The 19126-nt window shown below is 42.4% G+C and overlaps 1 protein-coding gene across 5 annotated transcripts in view; it reads left to right on the top strand.

Moving 5' to 3' along the window:
* The window catches only part of LOC130274414 (uncharacterized), a 245551-nt gene that overhangs the window by 75838 nt on the left and 150587 nt on the right, over positions 1-19126 (top strand). For all 5 annotated transcript variants that reach the window (XM_056522734.1, XM_056522733.1, XM_056522735.1 and 2 more), the window contains exons 10-11: positions 15549-15640; positions 15746-15860. In XM_056522734.1, coding sequence (XP_056378709.1) covers positions 15549-15640; positions 15746-15860 — 207 coding nt within the window. The remainder of the gene's footprint in view (positions 1-15548; positions 15641-15745; positions 15861-19126) is intronic.

Below are 19126 nucleotides of genomic sequence, written 5' to 3'. Positions count from 1 at the left end.
TGTGGTTGCAAATTTTCCATAAGTCTCGATGCAATTCAGGACTCCCAATAAATGTGTCTATATTATAGATGCCTCCATAAGAGACATTGCCCCCGGCATCCTTTCACAATGCCACTATGGTGATGTTGAGTGGTAGTTCTGCCCACAACACAGCTGCTTCTACTGTATGTAAGGAATTGGTGCACACTCCGGCATTATCCCTTCTCAGCAGTATTACACATCCTTGTCTCGCCTTTAGCATAGTGACTGTAAGTATTACTTTGTGTGAGATTAAGCAAAGCCCACACCTTCTTCTGTAACAATGGTGTGAAGAGTGGGCAGAAATAGAGTAATAGAGTAATACGTGACGCCATATTCTGTGATCACACAAAGAATTCAAACTGAGAGGAGAAGTAGAACATAAATAATCTATTGCTGAGTATATAGGATTAATTTCTAATTTCCTCCTCCTCCTGGTGAGCCATTTATTCTAATTTTGATTCTAATTCTTGAAGATTGTTGTACATGTTGCAAGGAAACATAGAGTGGATGGGGATGCAGAGGTAGCAGTCGCACACTAGATCTTGTATCAAATAAAGCTAAACTGATATTGGAAATAGCACATTAGTGATTGGAACCCTATTACATATTCTGTATTGTGGACAAAAAGATTTAAAGGGGTACTCCGGTGGAAAACAATTTTTTTTTTAAATCAACTGGTGCCAGAAAGATATACAGATTTGTAAATAATTTCTATTAAAATATGTTAATACTTCGAGTACTTATCAGCTGCTGTATACTACAGAGGAAGTTATTTTCTGTTTGAATTTCTTTCCAGTCTGACCACAGTGCTTTCTGCTGACACCTCTGTCCATGTCAGGAAGTGTCCGGAGCAGGAGAGGTTTGCTATGGGGATTTTCTCCTGCTCTGGACAGTTCCTGACATGGACAGAGGTGTCAGCAGAGAGCGCTCTGGTCAGACAGAAAAGAAATTCAAAAAGAAAAGAACTTCCTCTGGAGCATACAGCAGCTGATAAGTACTGGAAGGATTAAGATTTTTTAATAGAAGTCATTTACAAATCTGTGTAACTTACACCAGTTGATTAAAAACATTTTTTTTCCTCTTTAATTTTAAGCTTTATGCTGTTGTATATGACTCCCCTCCCACACCCTCTGGAACCGGGATGTGACCCAATCCACTGCTCTCCTTGCTGGTGATGAGGGCAGCATGACCAGCAAAAAAAAAAAAAAAAAAACTCTGTCCCTTAACCTTGTAAGCTCTTACAAGCAAAAAAACAAAACAAAAAAAGCCATGTCAGGCTGTATCTCCTAGGACACACTAAAGAAGATAAAGTCAGGGGAGGTGTATAACTCTGCAGTTCATCATTGTATGGATTCACCTACTATATCACTGCTCTTAAGGTGCCCATATACCTTAGACTAAAGGAAGCTGACCCTTCTGCTTTAGTATATGCATGAGCCTTACTCTCTGCCGACAAATGATGTAGGTGGATAGAAGACTCGGTTGTGTTGAATTTTTACCTCCTGACCCTTTTTCTCTTGGTACATGAGTACTTATCCCCTATTCACAGAATCCTTTGCATAGGGGATAAGTGTCTGATTGCAGGGGGTCCAACCGCTGGGACACCCCCACGATCCCCTGCTTGGCACCACGGCTCTCCTCATGCATGGAGAAACCTCTCCCCATGCGGTGGCCGACATGCTCCTCCATGTATCTCTATAGGAGAGCCGGAGATACACCAACGATCTCCAGCTCTCCCATAGAGATAAATGGAGGTGCGTGTTGGCCACCACTTTGTGCCACAGTCAACTGTAATCCATACACGGCGCAGAGGACACGCATGGGGAGAGCCAGGAGGGGGCAGAAAGAAGATCAGACCCCTCGTGATCAGACACTTATCCCCTATCCACAGTACTCATGTACCAGAGTTCCCCTTTAAAGGGATACTCCGGTGGAAAACTTTTTTATTTTTTATCAACTGGTGCCAGAAAGTTAAACAGATTTGTAAATGACTTCTATTAAAAACTCTTAATCCTTCCAGTACTTATCAGCTGCTGTATACTACAGAGGAAATTATTTTCTTTTTGGAACACAGAGCTCTCTGCTGACATCACGAGCACAGTGCTCTCTGCTGACACCTCTCTCCATTTAAGAACTGTCCAGAGTAGGAGAAAATCCCCATAGCAAACATATGCTGCTCTGGACAGTTCCTAAAATGGACAGAGATGTCAGCAGAGCACACAGTGGTCATGATGTCACCAGAGAGCACTGTGTTCTAAAAAGAAAATCATTTCCTCTGTAGTATTCAGCAGCTAATAAGTACTGGAAGGATTAACTTTCTGGCACCAGTTGATTAAAAAAAAAAAATAAAATAAAAAAGAGTTTTCCACTGGAGTACCATAATACAAAAATACAGTAACAACAGATAAGTGTGTTTATGTTAAAGGGGTTATCCAGGAAAAAAACTTTTTTTTATATATCAACTGGCTCCAGAAAGTTAAACAGATTTGTTAATTACTTCTATAAAAAAAAAACCTTAATCCTTTCAGTACTTATGAGCTTCTGAAGTTTAGGTTGTTCTTTTCTGTCTAAGTAATCTCTGATGACACGTGTCTTGGGAACCGCCCAGTTTAGAAGAGGTTTGCTATGGGGATTTGCTTCTAAACTGGGCGGTTCCCGAGACAGGTGTCATCAGATATTACTTAGACAGAAAAGAACAACCTTAACTTCAGAAGCTCATAAGTACTGAAAGGATTAAGATTTTTTTAATAGAAGTAATTTACAAATCTGTTTAACTTTCTGGAACCAGTTGATATATAAAAAAAAGTTTTTTCCTGGAATACCCCTTTAATGGCACTGCACCAAGGATATTATAGTCACATAAGCAGTACTCCAAGTGTTGAAAATGATCCTTGCAGATTAACACCCTCACTTTTATTATTGCAATAGGTTCAGTTCATTATGTTGAGAAAAGAAGCTTTGCCTTCAAAAGGTTGCATGGCCCATTAGCAGAACATTATGTGAAGGAACAGGCTGCACCCTGCTAATGTTATCACAAGCTGTTACTTTGATTTTCAATAAATGAATGAAGTGATAAATCAAAAATGAAGTTGCCCTATTGCAATTACTGTATAAAGCAGTGTGGTTTGTCCCCAGCTGTTGCAAAACTACAACTCCCAGCATGCCCGGACAGCCGAAGGCTGTCCGGGCATGCTGGGAGTTGTAGTTTTGCAATGGCTGGAGACACTGTTTGGAAAACACTGGTACCGAGGCTGTCTTTATATCTATGTAGTATTCCAGTACAGTTGTTCTAGCTGAAACCCACTATGGAGTTGTCTGGTGGCTGAGTGTATAAAGATTTGCTGGGTATATCTTGTCTATTTCGGGTACTGGACAATCCAGCAAATGTATGTCTGTGCATTGTTTTTAATTTTCTGCCTACACTAAGGTCTTTCAGAGTGCAAAGGGTTAATATTGCTCACATGCCTGCATTTCAATGTACAGTTGAATGATAATTTGGTCACATGTTGTCTCCTAGCCAAAAATTGCAGGAGAAAGTCTCTAGTCCAACCCTCCTCCCCTGGGGAAAGGGGTGGACCAAAACAAGTTAGTGTGTTCCCGGCTTGGCCTCTGCAAGAGCCACATGTGCTTCAGCTTGCTTTTGTTTTTGTCTATGTCTAGGTCTACATCTACGTAGGTCACGTATATTCTGCCTAGTATACAATTCAGTTGCTGTCCCTTATCCCTGTTCCAGTCCGTGCTACAAGAATTTGTTCTACTTCAATTTTTCCTTCAATAAAGGAGAAGCTGTACAAGGGCCTTAGTGTTAGGGTGGGTTCACACTAGGGATTGACCGATATCGTTTTTTTAGGGGCGATACCGATACCGATAATCGGTGGAGGTTAGGGCCGATAGCCGGTAACTTATACCGATATCCCCCCGCGACACCGCTGCAGATCATTGATTTAAAGTGGGCGCTTTAAATCAATGCACTGAAGTGGCTTTTGCGGTGCCATAGGCCGCTGCCGCCACCCGCTACTCTCCCCCTGCCTGTCCGGGGGTCCTGAGACCTATCGCCGCACCGCGACCGCCGCCGCACCTGCGACCTCCCTGCCGCACCGCGACCGCCCCCCCCGCACCGCACCGGCCCCATTGCCTCCCCCATCCCCGGGTTTATAATTACTTGTTCCTGGGGTCCACTCCACATCTGCCTCCGGTGGCGTTCTCCTGAACTGTCACTGTGTGCACTGACGGTGACGTCACGTCGCGCACGTCACTCGTCATTGCACACAGCGTAACGCAGGACGCAGCAGGAGCAAGAAGTAGCGTGGACCCCGGGCCCCGGGAACAGGTAATTATAAAACCGGGGATGGGGGAGGCAATGGGGCCGGGGCGGTGCGGTGGGGGGTGCGACGCGGTGCGGCGGGTCGTGGGGGGGGGGGGTTGGTGCATTATCGGCTTATCGGCAAGGTAATTGCCGATACCCATAATGCCCAAAATCATGATTATCGGCCGATAATATCGGCCATACCGATAATCGGTCGATCCCTAGTTCACACCACAATTTTGCTATACGGTTTAATAAAAAAAAAAACATATGTAACCGTACAAAGAAAACCGTGCCCTAAGACTTCCCATTCAAAACCGTATGCAACATAATGTATATGGTTGTCTCCATTTTTCAAACCATACGGCTTTTTACATTTTTTTCTCCGGTCACAAAACCGTGGCCTACCACGGTTTTTGGTCCTGGTGAAAAGCTGTATTAAACCGTATAAGTTTTTTTTTTAACATGGGAATCAAGCGGAACCATACAGAGCTGTATGTGCGTACAATTCCTCCAGGTTTGCATCATACGGTTTTTGACTTTGCACAGTTTTTTTTCTTGGACTTTCAATCAAACAAATGAAACAAAGTGAAAATTAAAAAACGTATATCTTTTTTTCTTAAAAAAACGGATGCAACCGAACATTATTTTTCAAACCGTATACAGATAAAAATTTGTACACACGTTTTGATACAGTTTAGTCCGGTTTTTAGGAATCCATTTTTTTTAACAAAAACCTGAAAGGGGAACTGTATTGCAAAAATATGGTTTGAACCCAGCCTATGTTGATCTTTATTTTGGGCCAAACAGTCGGGTCAGTGCTGCCTGTCTGCAAAGTCGGGGGTACTTCCCTGGATGCGCCTTTCCAAGTGTCGGGTCACAGATTAGCCACCAAAGAGTGAGTAAAGTGAAGTCCTATTTTGCACATTATACCACAGTAAACCAACCCATGAAGATCCTAGTTTCAGTAAATAGGACTGAGAACTTGAGCGCTAGAGAACTCCAGTAGACAGGTTGGAGTACACAAGCTAAAGCACTAAAGGGTTACTACGGTGGAAAACATTTTTATTTTAAATCAACTGGTGCCAGAAAGTTAAACAGATTTGTAAATTACTTTTATTTAAAAAAAATGTTAATCCTTCCAGTACTTATCAGCTGCTGTATGCTCCAGAGGAAGTTCTTTTCTTTTTATATTTCTTTTCTGTCTGACCAGAGTGCTCTCTGCTGACACCTCTGTCCATGTCAGAAACTGTCCAGAGAAGGAGAGGATTGCTGTGGGGATTTGCTCCTGCTCTAGACATGGACAGAGGTGTCAGCAGAGAGCACTGTGGTCAGACAGAAAAGAAATTCAAAAAGAAAAGAACTTACTGTGGTGCATACAGCAGCTGATAAGTACTGGAGGGATTAGGATATATATATATATATATATATATATATATATATATATATATGTTATTTGCAAATCTGTTTAACTTTCTGGCAATAGGTGATTTAAAAAAAATAAAATAAAAATGACCTATTGGCAGAAACTTTAAAGTACCCCTTTAAAGTTTCCTAAATTCTGCCATGCTGCTGTAGAAGCATTATTTAAAGGGACAGTGACCAAATCTCTATTCTGCTGACTACAAATCTGTATCTTACAATGTATTCAAGTATCTGTATTTTCACTGGAATTTCAGAAAAAGTTCGGTTAAAGGGGTACTCCGGTGGAAAACATATATATATTTTTAAATCAACTGGTGCCAGAAAGTTACAATGATTTGTAAATTACTTCTATTAAAAAATCTTTACCCTTCCAGTACTTTTTAGCAGCTGTATGCTACAGAGGAAATTATTTTCTATTTTAATTTCTTTTTTGTCCTGGCCACAGTGCTCTCTGCTGACACCTGATGCCTGTATCAGGAACTTTCCAGAGCAGGAGAAAATTCCCATAGCAAACCTGAGCTGCTCTGGACAGTTCCTGACACAGATAGAGGTGTCAGCAGAGAGCACTGTGGACAAGACAAAAAAGAAATTCAAAAAGAAAAGAATTTCCTCTGTAGCATACAGCTGCTAAAAAGTACTGGAAGGGTAAAGATTTTTTAATAGAAGCAATTTACAAATTTGTATAACTTTCTGGCACCAGTTGATTTAAAAAAAAAAAAAAATAATAATGTTTTCCACCGTAGTACCCCTTTAAGTTTATAAAATATTTCAGAGAATCCTAGCAACAGAGTCTTGTGCTTTGTATGCGGAAACAGCTTCACTCACAACAAAATATTTGTGGGTTCATAAAGGAACATTAGATTATTACCATTCTGGGACTACTATACTCAACATAATCCTCTACGCCAGTGGTTTCAAACCGTGGCCCTACAGATGTTGCCAAACTTCAACTCCCAGCATGCCCGGACAGCCGTTGGCTGTCCGGGCATGCTGGAAGTTGAAATTTTGCAACATCTGGAGGGCCATAGTTTGAGACCACTGCTCTACACTTCCCAGACCAACCACATCTACAAGGATTCTTTGGTGATTTGGAGTTCTAGATATTACTTGTTACACGTCTGCAGAACAATTAATAATATTATAAGAAATAAGGATGAAAAAAAAAAAAAAAACACTTTTCCATCCAGTTTACCTTATTCTTCTGCAAAATCTATTTTTCCTCTCCCAAGGGAGTAAATTCCCTAAAGTGCAAACAGAACCCAGAACCACATGGACCAGTGTTTCCCAACCAGGGTGCCTCCAGCTGTTACAAAACTACAACTCCCAGCATGCCCAGACAGTCAAAGGCTGTCCGGGCATGCTGGGAGTTGTAGTTTAGCAACAGCTGGAGGCACCCTGGTTGGGAAACACTGACATAGACATAAAGGGGTACTCCGGTGGAAAACTTTTTTTTATAAATCAACTGGTGCCAGAAAGTTAAACAGATTTGTAAATTACTTCTATTAAAGGTTACCTTTCATCAAAAAAAGTTTGATATATTATAGATTAAGATATGCAGAATAACTTTACAATTGCATGTTATTAAAAAATATGCTTCTTTCTATTTAATTTTCCACTTTGAAAAAATGACCACTAGGGGTCTCCCTACCAGTCCTTTTTTATAGATTTCAGACTCATGCAGGAGTCCTAAATCTCAGACTGCAGCCGGAACACAGACAAACTCAGCACTGCTCACTGCCAGAGATTTTTTCTGTGTCCTGGCTGCAGTCTGAGATTTAGGACTCCTGCATGAGTCTGAAATCTGTAAAAAAAAAAAAAAAAAAGGACTGGTAGGGAGACCCCTAGTGGTAATTTTTTCAAAGCATTATTATGCATACATTAATCTATAATATATCAAAAGTTTTTTTTGATGAAAGGTACCCTTTAAAAAATCTTAATCCTTCCAGTACTTATTAGGGGCTGTATACTACAGAGGAAATGCTTATCTTTTTGGCTTTCTCTTCTGTTACGACCACAGTGCTCTCTGCTGACCTCTGCTGTCCATTTTAGGAACTGTCCAGAGCAGCATATGTTTGCTATGGGGATTTTCTCCTGCTCTGGACAGTTCCTAAAATGGCAGAGGTGTCAGCAGAGAGCACTGTGGGAGTGACAGAAGAGAAATCCAAAAAGAAAAGAATTTCCTCTGTAGTATACAGCTGCTAATAAGTACTGGAAGGATTAAGATTTTTTTTAATAGAAGTAATTTACAAATCTGTTTAACTTTCTGGCACAAGTTGATTCAAAAATAAAAAAGTTTTCCACCGGAGTACCCCTTTAAGTTCTTAGGAGTCCTTTCCATGATAAGTTTAGGAGTCCTCCTTATGTAAATTGCCCAAACCAATTCCTAACCATCCTGTGATTGACAGAATATTGATACTAAGAGAAGAGCAGACACTTATCCGGCACGGAAAGACCTCACACTTTTGTAAGACCTCAGTGTGTGCAGTAAATTACATGCAATGCACAGGAATACATTTTAAAAATTTCTTTAGTACCTGATATACATATTATGCACCACATAAACATTTAGGGGTCACTACACTACATATTTTCCGAGCGGAATTCCACTTGGAAAATACAGTGCAGCAGAAATAATTTTGGACCCCAGACTTAGCCGAAAGGATAAATATGTCAATTCTTTCAGCAGAATCCGCTCAGAAGTGCATTGCCATTTGTTTAGATGGTGCATTTTTGAGCGGTCCTAGTGCTGGCTCATTTTGCTGGTGCCTGCTTTAACCCCTTAAGGACCCAGCCCAAATATACCTTAAGGACCCGCCCATTTTTTGAACATCTGACCACTGTCACTTCAAGCATTAATAACTCTGGAATGCTTTTACCTTTCATTCTGATTCCGAGATAGTTTTTTCGTGACATATTCTACTTTATGTTAGTGGTAAAATGTTGTCGATACTTGCATCATTTCTTGGTGAAAAATTCCAAAATTTGATGAAAAAATTGAAAATTTAGCATTTTTTTAACTTTGAAGCTCTCTGCTTGTAAGGAAAATGGATATTCCAAATAAATTATACATTGATTCACATATACAATATGTCTACTTTATGTTTGCATCATAAAATTGACGTGTTTTTACTTTTGGAAGACATCAGAGGGCTTCAAAGTTCAGCAGCAATTTTCCAATTTTTCACAAAATTTTCAAAATCGGAATTTTTCAGGGACCAGTTCAGTTTTGAAGTGGATTTGAAGGGCCTTCATATTAGAAATACCCCACAAATGACCCCATTATAAAAACTGCACCCCTCAAAGTATTCAAAATGACATTCAGTAAGTGTGTTAACCCTTTAGGTGTTTCACAGGAATAGCAGCAAAGTGAAGGAGAAAATTCAAAATCTTCATTTTTTACACACGCATGTTCTTGTAGACCCAGTTTTTGAATTTTTACAAGGGGTAATAGATGAAAAATCCCCCCAATATTTGTAACCCAATTTCTCTCGAGTAAGGAAATACCTCATATGTGTATGTCAAGTGTTCGGCGGGTGCACCAGAGGGCTCAGAAGGGAAGGAGCGACAATAGGATTTTGGAGAGGGAATTTTGCTGAAATGGTTTTTGGGGGGCATGTCACATTTAGGAAGCCCCTATGGTGCCAGAACAGCAGAAAACCCCAACATGGCATACCATTTTGGAAACTAGACCCCTCAAGGCACGTAACAAGGGGTCCAGTGAGCCTTAACACCCCACAGGTGTTTGACGACTTTTCGTTAAAGTCGGATGTGTACATGAAAAAAAACATTTTTTTCACTAAAGTGCAGTTTTTCCCCCAAATTTACCATTTTTACAAAGGGTAATGGGAGAAAATGCCCCCCCAAATTTGTAACCCCATCTCTTCTGAGTATGGAAATACCCCATGTTAGGACGTAAAATTCTTTGCGGGCAAACTACAATGCTCAGAAGAGAAGGAGTCACATTTGGCTTTTTGAAAGCAACTTTTGCTGAAATGTTTTTTTGGGGGCATGTCACATTTAGGAAGCCCCTGTGGTGCCAGAACAGCAAAAAATACCCACATGGCATATTATTTTGGAAACTACACCCCTCAAGGAACGTAACAAGGGGTCCGCTGAGCCTTAACACCCCACAGGTGTTTGACGACTTTTCGTTAAAGTTGGATGTGTAAATGAAAAAAATTTTTTTTTTTACTAAAATGCAGTTTTCCCCCTAAATTTTACATTTTTACAAGGGGTAATAGGTGAAAATGACCCCCAAAATGTGTAACCCCATTTCTTGTATAGAAATACCCCATGTTAGGACGTAAAATGCTCTGCTGGCGAACTACAATGCTCAGAAGAGGAGGAGCGCCATTGAGCTTTTGGAAAGAGAATTAGTTTGGAATGGTAGTCAGGGGCCATGTGCGTTTACAAAGCCCCCCCGTGGTGCCAGAACAGTGGAACCCCCCACATGTGACCCCATTTTGGAAACTACACCCCTCACAGAATTTAATAAGGGGTGCAGTGAGTATTTACACCCCACAGATCTTTGGAACAGTGGGCTGTGCAAATGAAAAATTTTATTTTTCATTTTTACGGACCACTGTTCCAAAAAATCTGTCAGACACCTGTGGGGCGTAAATTCTCAATGTACCCCTTATTACATTACGTGAGGGGTGTAGTTTCCAAAATGGGGTCACATGTGTCGGGGGTCCATTGTTCTGGCACTATGGGGGCTTTGTAAACACATGTGGCCTTCAATTCCGGACAAATGTTCTCTACAAAATCCCAATGGCGCTCCTTCTCTTCTGAGCATTGTAGTTCGCCCGCAGAGCACTTTAAATTCACATATGGGGTATGTTCTTACTCAGAAGAGATGGGTTTACAAATTTGGGGGGCTTTTTTCCTATTTCCCGACGTGAAAATAAAAAATTTAGGGTAACACCAGCATTTTAGCGAAAAAATATAATTTTTTTCATTTTCCCATCCAACTTTAATGAAAATTCGTCAAACACCTGTGGGGTGTTCAGGCTCACTATACCCCTTGTTACATTCCGTGAGGGGTGTAGTTTCCAAAATGGGGTCACATGTGGGTATTTATTTTTTTCTGCGTTTGTCAGAACCGCTGTAAAATCAGCCACCCCTGTGCAGATCACCAATTTAGGCCTCAAATGTACATGGTGCGCTCTCACTCCTGAGCTTTGTTGTGTGCCCGCAGAGCATTTTACGCCCACATCTGGGGTATTTCTGTACTCAGGAGAAATTGCGTTACAAATTTTGTGGGTCTTTTTTTCCTTTTACCGCTTGTGGAAATAAAAAGTATGGGGCAACACCAGCATGTTAGTGTAAAAAAATAAAAAATTTTACACTAACAGGCTGGTGTAGCCCCCAACTTTTCCTTTTCACAAGCGGTAAAAGGAAAAAAAAGCCCCCCAGACTGTAGCCCTCCAGATCTACTTACCGGCTTCCGTAGGATCCCGGCAGCCGTCCTCTTCAGACGCAGGTCACGCCGCCCGCCGATCAACGTCGCCGCAGCCTCCGGACGGGTAAGTGGACGTCGGCACCCGGTCCCCTTCGGTTCCCCGTTCTGCCCCGCCTATTGTGGGTGGGCAGGACGGGGAAAACGAAAGTTAACCCCCCCGCCCCCGGTCTGCTATTGGTCGTCGCCTCTGACGATCAATAGCAGACCAATAGCAGGGATAGGAGGGGTGGCAACTCTGCCACCTCACTCCTGTGCCTACAGGGGGATCGTGGGTGTCTTAGACAACCGCGATCCCCCTTCTATTCCGGGGTACCGGGTCACAATAGACCCGTATGACCCGGAATCGGCGCAAATCGCAAGTGTGAATTCACTTGCGATTTGCGCCGATCGCCGATGGGGGGGGGGGGGGTCTGATGACCCCCCTGGGCATTTGCACGGGGTGCCTGCTGATAGATATCAGCAGTCACCCCGGCCCGGTCCCCGCCCGGCGCGCGGCGGGGACCGAAATTCCCACGGGCGTATGTATACGCCCTGGGTCCTTAAGTACCAGGACGTCAAGGCGTATCCATACGCCCTAGGTCCTTAAGTGGTTAAAGGGTAAAACTTCTGATATATTATAGATTAATGTATGCAGAATAATTTTCCAATTGCATGTTATAAAAAAATAGGCTTCTTTCTATTTAATTTTCCACTTTGAAAAAATGACCACTAGAGGTCTCCCTACGAGTCCTGGCTGCATGTCCTTTTTTATAGATTTCAGACTCAGGCTGGAACTCCACTGAGTTTTTTTTTTTGCAGAAGCACTATAAAAAACGCAAATTTTCCAGTGAAAAAACGCTGCGTCCAGATGTTGGCTGCAAGTCAATAGTAAACTGCAAAATGCCAGATTCACTTGGCGTTTTTCAGTTTGGCATTTGTTTTTTTTAATCCTTTTGGCGTTTTTCAGCAATTTCGGCCTCAGAGGCTGGATTTTCAAATCGCCCAACAAAACCTAGTTTGGCGTTTTTTGCTCTGAAATCGTGACGTTTTCCTCCCATAGAAGTCTATAGGAGAGCAAGAATGCCAAGAAAAACGCCATGTTGGTTTAAAATTTAGCGTTTTTGCAGGCGTTTTTTATTCTTTTTTTGGACTTTAGCCATCTAAAAAAATTATGGAGATACCTTTTTTATTAAAATTTCGTAGGGTACCATAAAAAAAAAATAAAAAAAATATACAGTAGTGATGGAAATAATTGTATCTAACGAAATGTATCTTTTTTTATTACAAAATGTTTATTAATTTCTAAACAGGGATCAATTTATGTGAGCGGGTAAAGCACTAAAAATGTAGCCGACAATAATAAAAATGTAGTGTGTGTGTGTGTGTGTGCGTGTTTTTCACTTTTTTTTAAAACATTTTTTAGGTTGTACTACTACTCCCAGCATGGAACACACTGTTCCATGATGGGAGTAGTAGTTGCCTGTACTTATTGACAGATCGCCCGTTGCGATCCTCCTGTATAATGTATAGATGCGGCGGCCGCTCTTCTCTGGTCCCCTGCACTGACGTATATATACACATATTCATATTTCCCGCAGAGCTGTGATTGGTCAGATGGTTCCAGCCAATCACAGCTCTCTGTGAGAAATCAGAATGTGTATATATACGGCCGTGCAGGGGACCATAGGAGAGCGCCGGCCGCTGCATCTATACATTATACAGGAGGATCACAGCGGGTGTCAGGAGTGTGTAGTACCTGCATTAATAGACAGATCGCAGTGGGTGTCAGAAGTTACACTCGCTGCGATCTGTCTATTAATGCAGATACTACAGCTCCCAGCATGGAGCAGAGTGTGCCTCATGTTGGGAGTAGTAGTACCTGCAGGTAAGAACAGATCACAACGGGTATCACTAATGACACCCGCTGTGACCGTCCTATCTATAGCAGAGATGCAGAGCGGCTGTATACATCGCTCGCATCCCTGCTCTGCTCTATACTCCGGGCCGGCCACTCACTCATCTTTTCCTCAGAGCTGTGACTGGCTGCAACCATCCGGCCAATCACAGCTCTGGATGGAAAATATGAATGAGTGATGTGAATAGAGCAGAGATGTGAGCGTTGTATAGAGCCACATCACTGCTATATTATGGACGATCACATCGGGTGTCAGACTGACACCTGGAGCGATATGTCTATAGTACAGGTACTACTACTCCCATCATGGAACAGTCTGTTCCATGCTGGAAGTAGTAGTACTACATAAAAAATGACAGTCTGTACAGTACTGCAGGGCTCCCAGTGCTGTAAGGAGAACATAAGCACCATTAGCATTACTTGTAACGTGGAGGAGCATAATACTGCAATGTGGTTAAAAGACATAAAGAAAAAAAAAAAAGTCACAGCTTGAGAAAAAGGCTAAATGTTCTCAAAGACCTGGAACAATGGGAGCAAACAGGAAAATTAATGATGGGGAGCCGTAATGCGATCAAGAACACAGGGCTCTGGGCTTTTCTGCTTGCAAATCATGTGCAGGGGAAGCGAGAACGGGAAAGATGACACAATTGGACCATAAGAATGTGAACCCGGTGTGAATCTAAAGAGGTGAAAAGTCATAATGGGCGCAACATGACGGGACTATATCAGTGGTCCCCAACACAGAATGGAGCTCATCCCCTCATCCAACAAAAAAGAGGAGGGGGCGCAATAATAATTGTTTGTCGTATATGGTAAATTTCCCCTTAGTCTAAAATGGGGAAATTTGCCCTCTAATATATCTATGGCAATAATAAGTGTAATGTAAATTTTAATAGTTAGATAGATATGAGAGAGATGAAATAGAGAAATAGAAATACAATAGATAGATAAATAGATATGAGACAGAGATAAATAGATAGATAAAGAGATAGATATGAGATAGATAGATATGAGATACAGATGAGATAGATAGATAGATATGAGATAGATAGATACATAGATAGATAAATATGAGAGATAGATAGATAGATATGAGATAGATAGATAGATAGATACATAGATAGATAAATATGAGAGATAGATAGATAGATATGAGATAGAGATGAGATAGATAGATAGATATGAGATAGATACATAGATACATAGATAGATAAATATGAGAGATAGATAGATAGATATGAGATAGATAGATAGATAGATATGAGATAGATATGAGATAGATAGATAGATAGATATGAGATAGATAGATAGATATGAGATACATAGATAGATAGATATGAGATAGATAGATATGAGATAGATAGATAGATAGATATGAGATATAGATATATATGTGGTATCCCGGTACCGTATACCGTACCTTGTATGGTGGTGCCCAAAGTCAGAGTTACCTAGTTCCAGTAGGGTCCTCCTGGTGGGATAGCCCCTAGTAGCCTCTTCCTTATTCAATTTTATGATGTTTACACGTATATGTAATTATATATTTAAGGTTGAATATAGTGTTGCAGGACCTTAGGTCACATGATTAATGTTAATTCTATTACGGTATGTTAAAGGACCTTCCTAGGTCACATGTTTAGATCATAATTCCTTGTAAAGTGAATGACAGATGGTATGGATCAATCAGCTCAAGGCCAGCCCCTGCCCATATAAGGGAGCTGCCAGCCAATCCTCGCTCTCTTGGGTTCCGGACTTGTGGAGAGAGAGAGAAGTGATCCATGCAACTTCCAAAGACAAGCTTAGGCCTGAAGCCTGCCAGCCTCAGCCTGAATCTAATCATGAGTTGCGATAACAATCCCCGCTAAAGCTAGCGTGACTGCTGGACCTAAACTCAATCCCCTAAATCCAGGGGAACAGCGCATATAAATCTCCTGAGCTTAAGACTCTCACGGTCCCAACCAACTGTCAGGATCCTCATAGACTCTTCTTGTACAAAGACTGTTCCTGTTTAATGTTGCATAAAACCTGCAGTAAAAGTTCCGACAGTTTTCTGAAAACCTCCGGTTGTGGACATTCATTTATTACACCTCCCTATCGTTCTTGGGACGGGTGGCTATAGGACAAGCATATACAGAGGAGCCCTCACCCTGGCGTCACGAGTGATAAGGGTTAAACAAGCACCCTTTAGTTACTGCACAGCTACACCCAATATACCCTACACCCCAAGGCTACCACATAGCTGTGTATTTCTCTCTTCCATGAGGCTACACAGTACAATATTAACCCTTCAAGGCTGGACTCGGTATCATCCAGATATATTTGGTACCTGTGCAATCTATAGACACAGTATAAAGTCATGGGTCAGCCATGTAAAGTGATCCCTTTAGCCCCCATAATGTGTGCGTCCCTCACTGTCTGCTTCTCCCTCTCACCCTCTCCAGCTGGAAGTCATCGTCCAATCCCGACAACTAGACATCATCATGCACCCGGTTATCCAGAAATTAATTGAAGTAAAATGGAAATTTTTTGGCAGGTAAGCCTGGAGCCCATTTCATTGAGTTAATTGATGGTGCCCGCGGGCAGAGCGCTCCCTCAGCTGTTAGAGATAAAAGCCTGCATGTTCTCTCTCCCCCTGTAGGAAGAATATCTGTATAATGCTGTCACTGAATCTCCTATTCATCCTAACCTGGACCGCTCTGGGAATCGCCTCCTCCCTGCCAAGACCAGAGGCTGCCCCTTACAAATTTCCAGAGGTACGTCATGGCATGTGCAAGCAGAGAATGTGACTATATCACCGCCATTCTGGAAGCACAAAAAGTTGTGTAAAAACTTCTTAAACTATTGTAATAAAATAACCCTCTTATAATAACGTACAGTGGTCCCTCAACATACGATGGTAATCCGTTCCAAATGGACCATCGTTTGTTGAAACCATCGTATGTTGAGGGATCCGTGCAATGTAACGTATAGGACAGTGGTCTACAACCTGCGGACCTCCAGATGTTGCAAAACTACAACATCCAGCATGCCCGGACAGCCGTTGGCTGTCCGGGCATGCTGGGTGTTGTAGTTTTGCAACATCTGGAGGTCCACAGGTTGTAGACCACATTTAGTGGAAGTTGTACTCACCTGTCCCCGCCGCTCCGGACCGTCACCGATCGTCACCGCTGCCCTGGATGTCACCTTCCATTGCTCTCGCCGCGTCCCCGGGGTGTCCCCGACGCTCCGGCAAGGCCTCTGCTTCCCTGGCATCCTCGCTCTCCGTCACCGCCATCACGTCGCTATGCATGCCGCTGGAGAGCGCCGACGATGCAGGGGATCCCGAAGAGGACGCTCCGGAGCCCCGAGGACAGGTAAGTGATCGTCAGCGGACCACACGGGGCACCGTAAATGGCTATCCGGTGGCAGCTGAAGAAGTCTGCGCTGCCGGATATCCGTTTATGCGATGGCCCCGACATACAAAAGCATCGTATGTTGATGCTGCCTCTGAGAGGCCATCATATGTGGAAATGATCGTATGTCGGGGCCATCGTAGGTCGGGGGGTCACTGTACTTACTAAGGAGAAGTGTTTTTTAGCACCATGTATTCATGTAGTACTCAGGTCAGTGTTTTTAAAACATTATGCCTCCAGCTGTTGCAAAACTACAACTCCCAGCATGCCCGGACAGCTTAAATCATAGCCCCCGCACCCCTGTTTTCCAACCAGGGTGCCTCCTGCTCATGAAAAACTACAACTCCCAGCATGCCCGGACAGCCTTTGGCTGTCCGAGCATGCTGGGAGTTGTAGTTTTGAGACAGCTGGAGGCACACTGGTTAGGAAAGACTGGGTTAAATGAGTAAACCGAGCAGGAGCGCGCATGACCAGTGCCGTATCATAGACGGTAAATGGAGCGGTGGCCGAGCATGCATGATGTCTCTCCATTTGACCTACATTCTGGCTAATGGATGAGGGTCGTATATAAGAAATCTCTTTATTAACTCTTAATAGGACAGGGGTGTCCAAGCATTTTATTAGAAATGTATTTGTGCATAGGCCTCATAGGAAAACATATGGGGGGAATTTATCAAAACCTGTGTAGAGGAAGATCAGTGCAGTTGCCCATAGCAACCAATCAGATCGCTTCTCAGAGGCCTGTGAAAAATGAAAGCAACGATCTGATTGGTTGCTATGGACAACTGCCCCACTCTTCTAGACAGACAGGTTTTGATAAATCTCCCCCCATGGTCTTTTAGCTTTGTAATGCATGTTAATATTCCACAGCAATACAAAGTATATTAAAGGGGTACTCCGGTGAAAACCTTTTTTCTTTTAAATCAACTGGTGGCAGAAAGTTAAACATATTTGTAAATTACTTTTATTAAAAAATCTTAATCCTTCCAGTACTTATTAGCTGCTGAATGCTACAGAGGAAATTCCTTTCTTTTTGGAACACTGATGACATCACGAGCACAGTGCTCTCTGTTGACATCTCTGTCCATTTTAGCAACCATGCATAGCAGATGTATGCTAAGGGCAGCTTGGTGGCTCAGTGGTTAGCACTGCTGCCTTCCAGTGCTGGGGACTTGGGTTCAAATCCCACTAAGGACAACAATAAATGAAGCGTTATTATTATTATAATAACGTCAGCAGAGAGAACTGTGCTCGTGATGTCATCAGAGAACATTCCAAAAAGAAAAGAATTTCCTCTGTAGTATTCAGCAGCTAATAAGTACTGGAAGGATTAAGATTTTTTAATAGAAGTAATTTACAAATATGTGTAACTTTCTGCCACCAGTTGATTTAAAAGAAAAAAGGTTTTCACCGGAGTATCCCTTTAAACTGTGGTGGCCCAGTACAGGAGTTGTAGTCCTGTACCTTTCTGTCCTGTGTGGCGGACTCTATCTCAGTGTCCCCTGAGTCTACCCTTATTGTATTTATTTTAAATGGTTAATTAGTGCCTTGTGTTATGTATGAGAATGTCTTTCTAATGTTCATATGCCTTTAAATGTTGTTACCAAGTCATGTAACCAGGGAAGGTGTCAGTGACCAGGTGACATGTGGGTGACCTATGGGACCCCTCCAAATTGCTCCCTTATAAACCCAGGGAGGAGCTAGTTAGTGCTTTTGAGTACATGCTGAGGAACAGTCAAGACCTGAGAGTGTCTGGTGTCCTGAGGAGACCCAAGGCCTAACCACGCAACCACGCTTCCATCACCAAGTGCCCCACAGGTGAACGTCATAGCCTGGTAAGCTACACAAGGGGGGAAGTCTAGTCAGTCCTAGTCAAGTCAGTCAAGTCTGTCTATAGTCAGCGTGGATCTGCAGCATTCTGTCCATGTCCACTAAAAGTCCCAGTGAGCCCGCAAGTCTCTAAAGTCACTGGTCACCTCCTTGGACCTATCTGAGCTGTAAAGACTATTCCATCCGTCTGCCTCAGTAAAGCTGCCGTTGTTCCGTAACTTGTCATCGGAGTCATTATTTGCCCTGCTCCTAGCCCAGGATCCAGCGGCCATAACTCGGTTGGTGCAGAGGTTAACCATGTCCTGGCGTCACAAATACAAGGATTTATTGCCATCTGCCCCTAGGGTAACAACATCTGCCTTTCATCACACCCTCACCACAAAACCCTTTCCCTGGCATGCTTTTGAAGCCCTAATGCCCAAGCTATTTTTATTTTTTTTTTTTTCATTGTCACCTTCCAAGTGGCGTAACGATTTTTTTTAGTTGTACATTTTAATGCCACCATTTTTGGGGTCTACCAGGTAGTTACAGCAGGAGCCAGACTATCATACTGATGCACAAGCTTACTTAACCCCCCCCCCCCCCCAATAAAAACACGGTGAGCTACAATAAGTACCCATTAATGATAATCGTTAAGAGGTTAAAAAAGTTTAAAATGCTATAAATATTTATTAGGAGGGGAAAATAAATCTTTTCCATCCCCTTCCTAATTTGGTATACATAACTTGCCATTGTGTGCCATGTGATTGCTATGGGCAAAGCCGTCACGTTATATGTTCCTTCATTGACCTGTGACC

The sequence above is a fragment of the Hyla sarda genome, chromosome 5, assembly GCF_029499605.1.
Source record: "Hyla sarda isolate aHylSar1 chromosome 5, aHylSar1.hap1, whole genome shotgun sequence".
NCBI classification, from domain to species: domain Eukaryota; kingdom Metazoa; phylum Chordata; class Amphibia; order Anura; family Hylidae; genus Hyla; species Hyla sarda.
The sequence above is the reverse complement of the archived record's forward strand: the minus strand, read 5'-3'. Positions and strand labels throughout refer to the sequence as shown.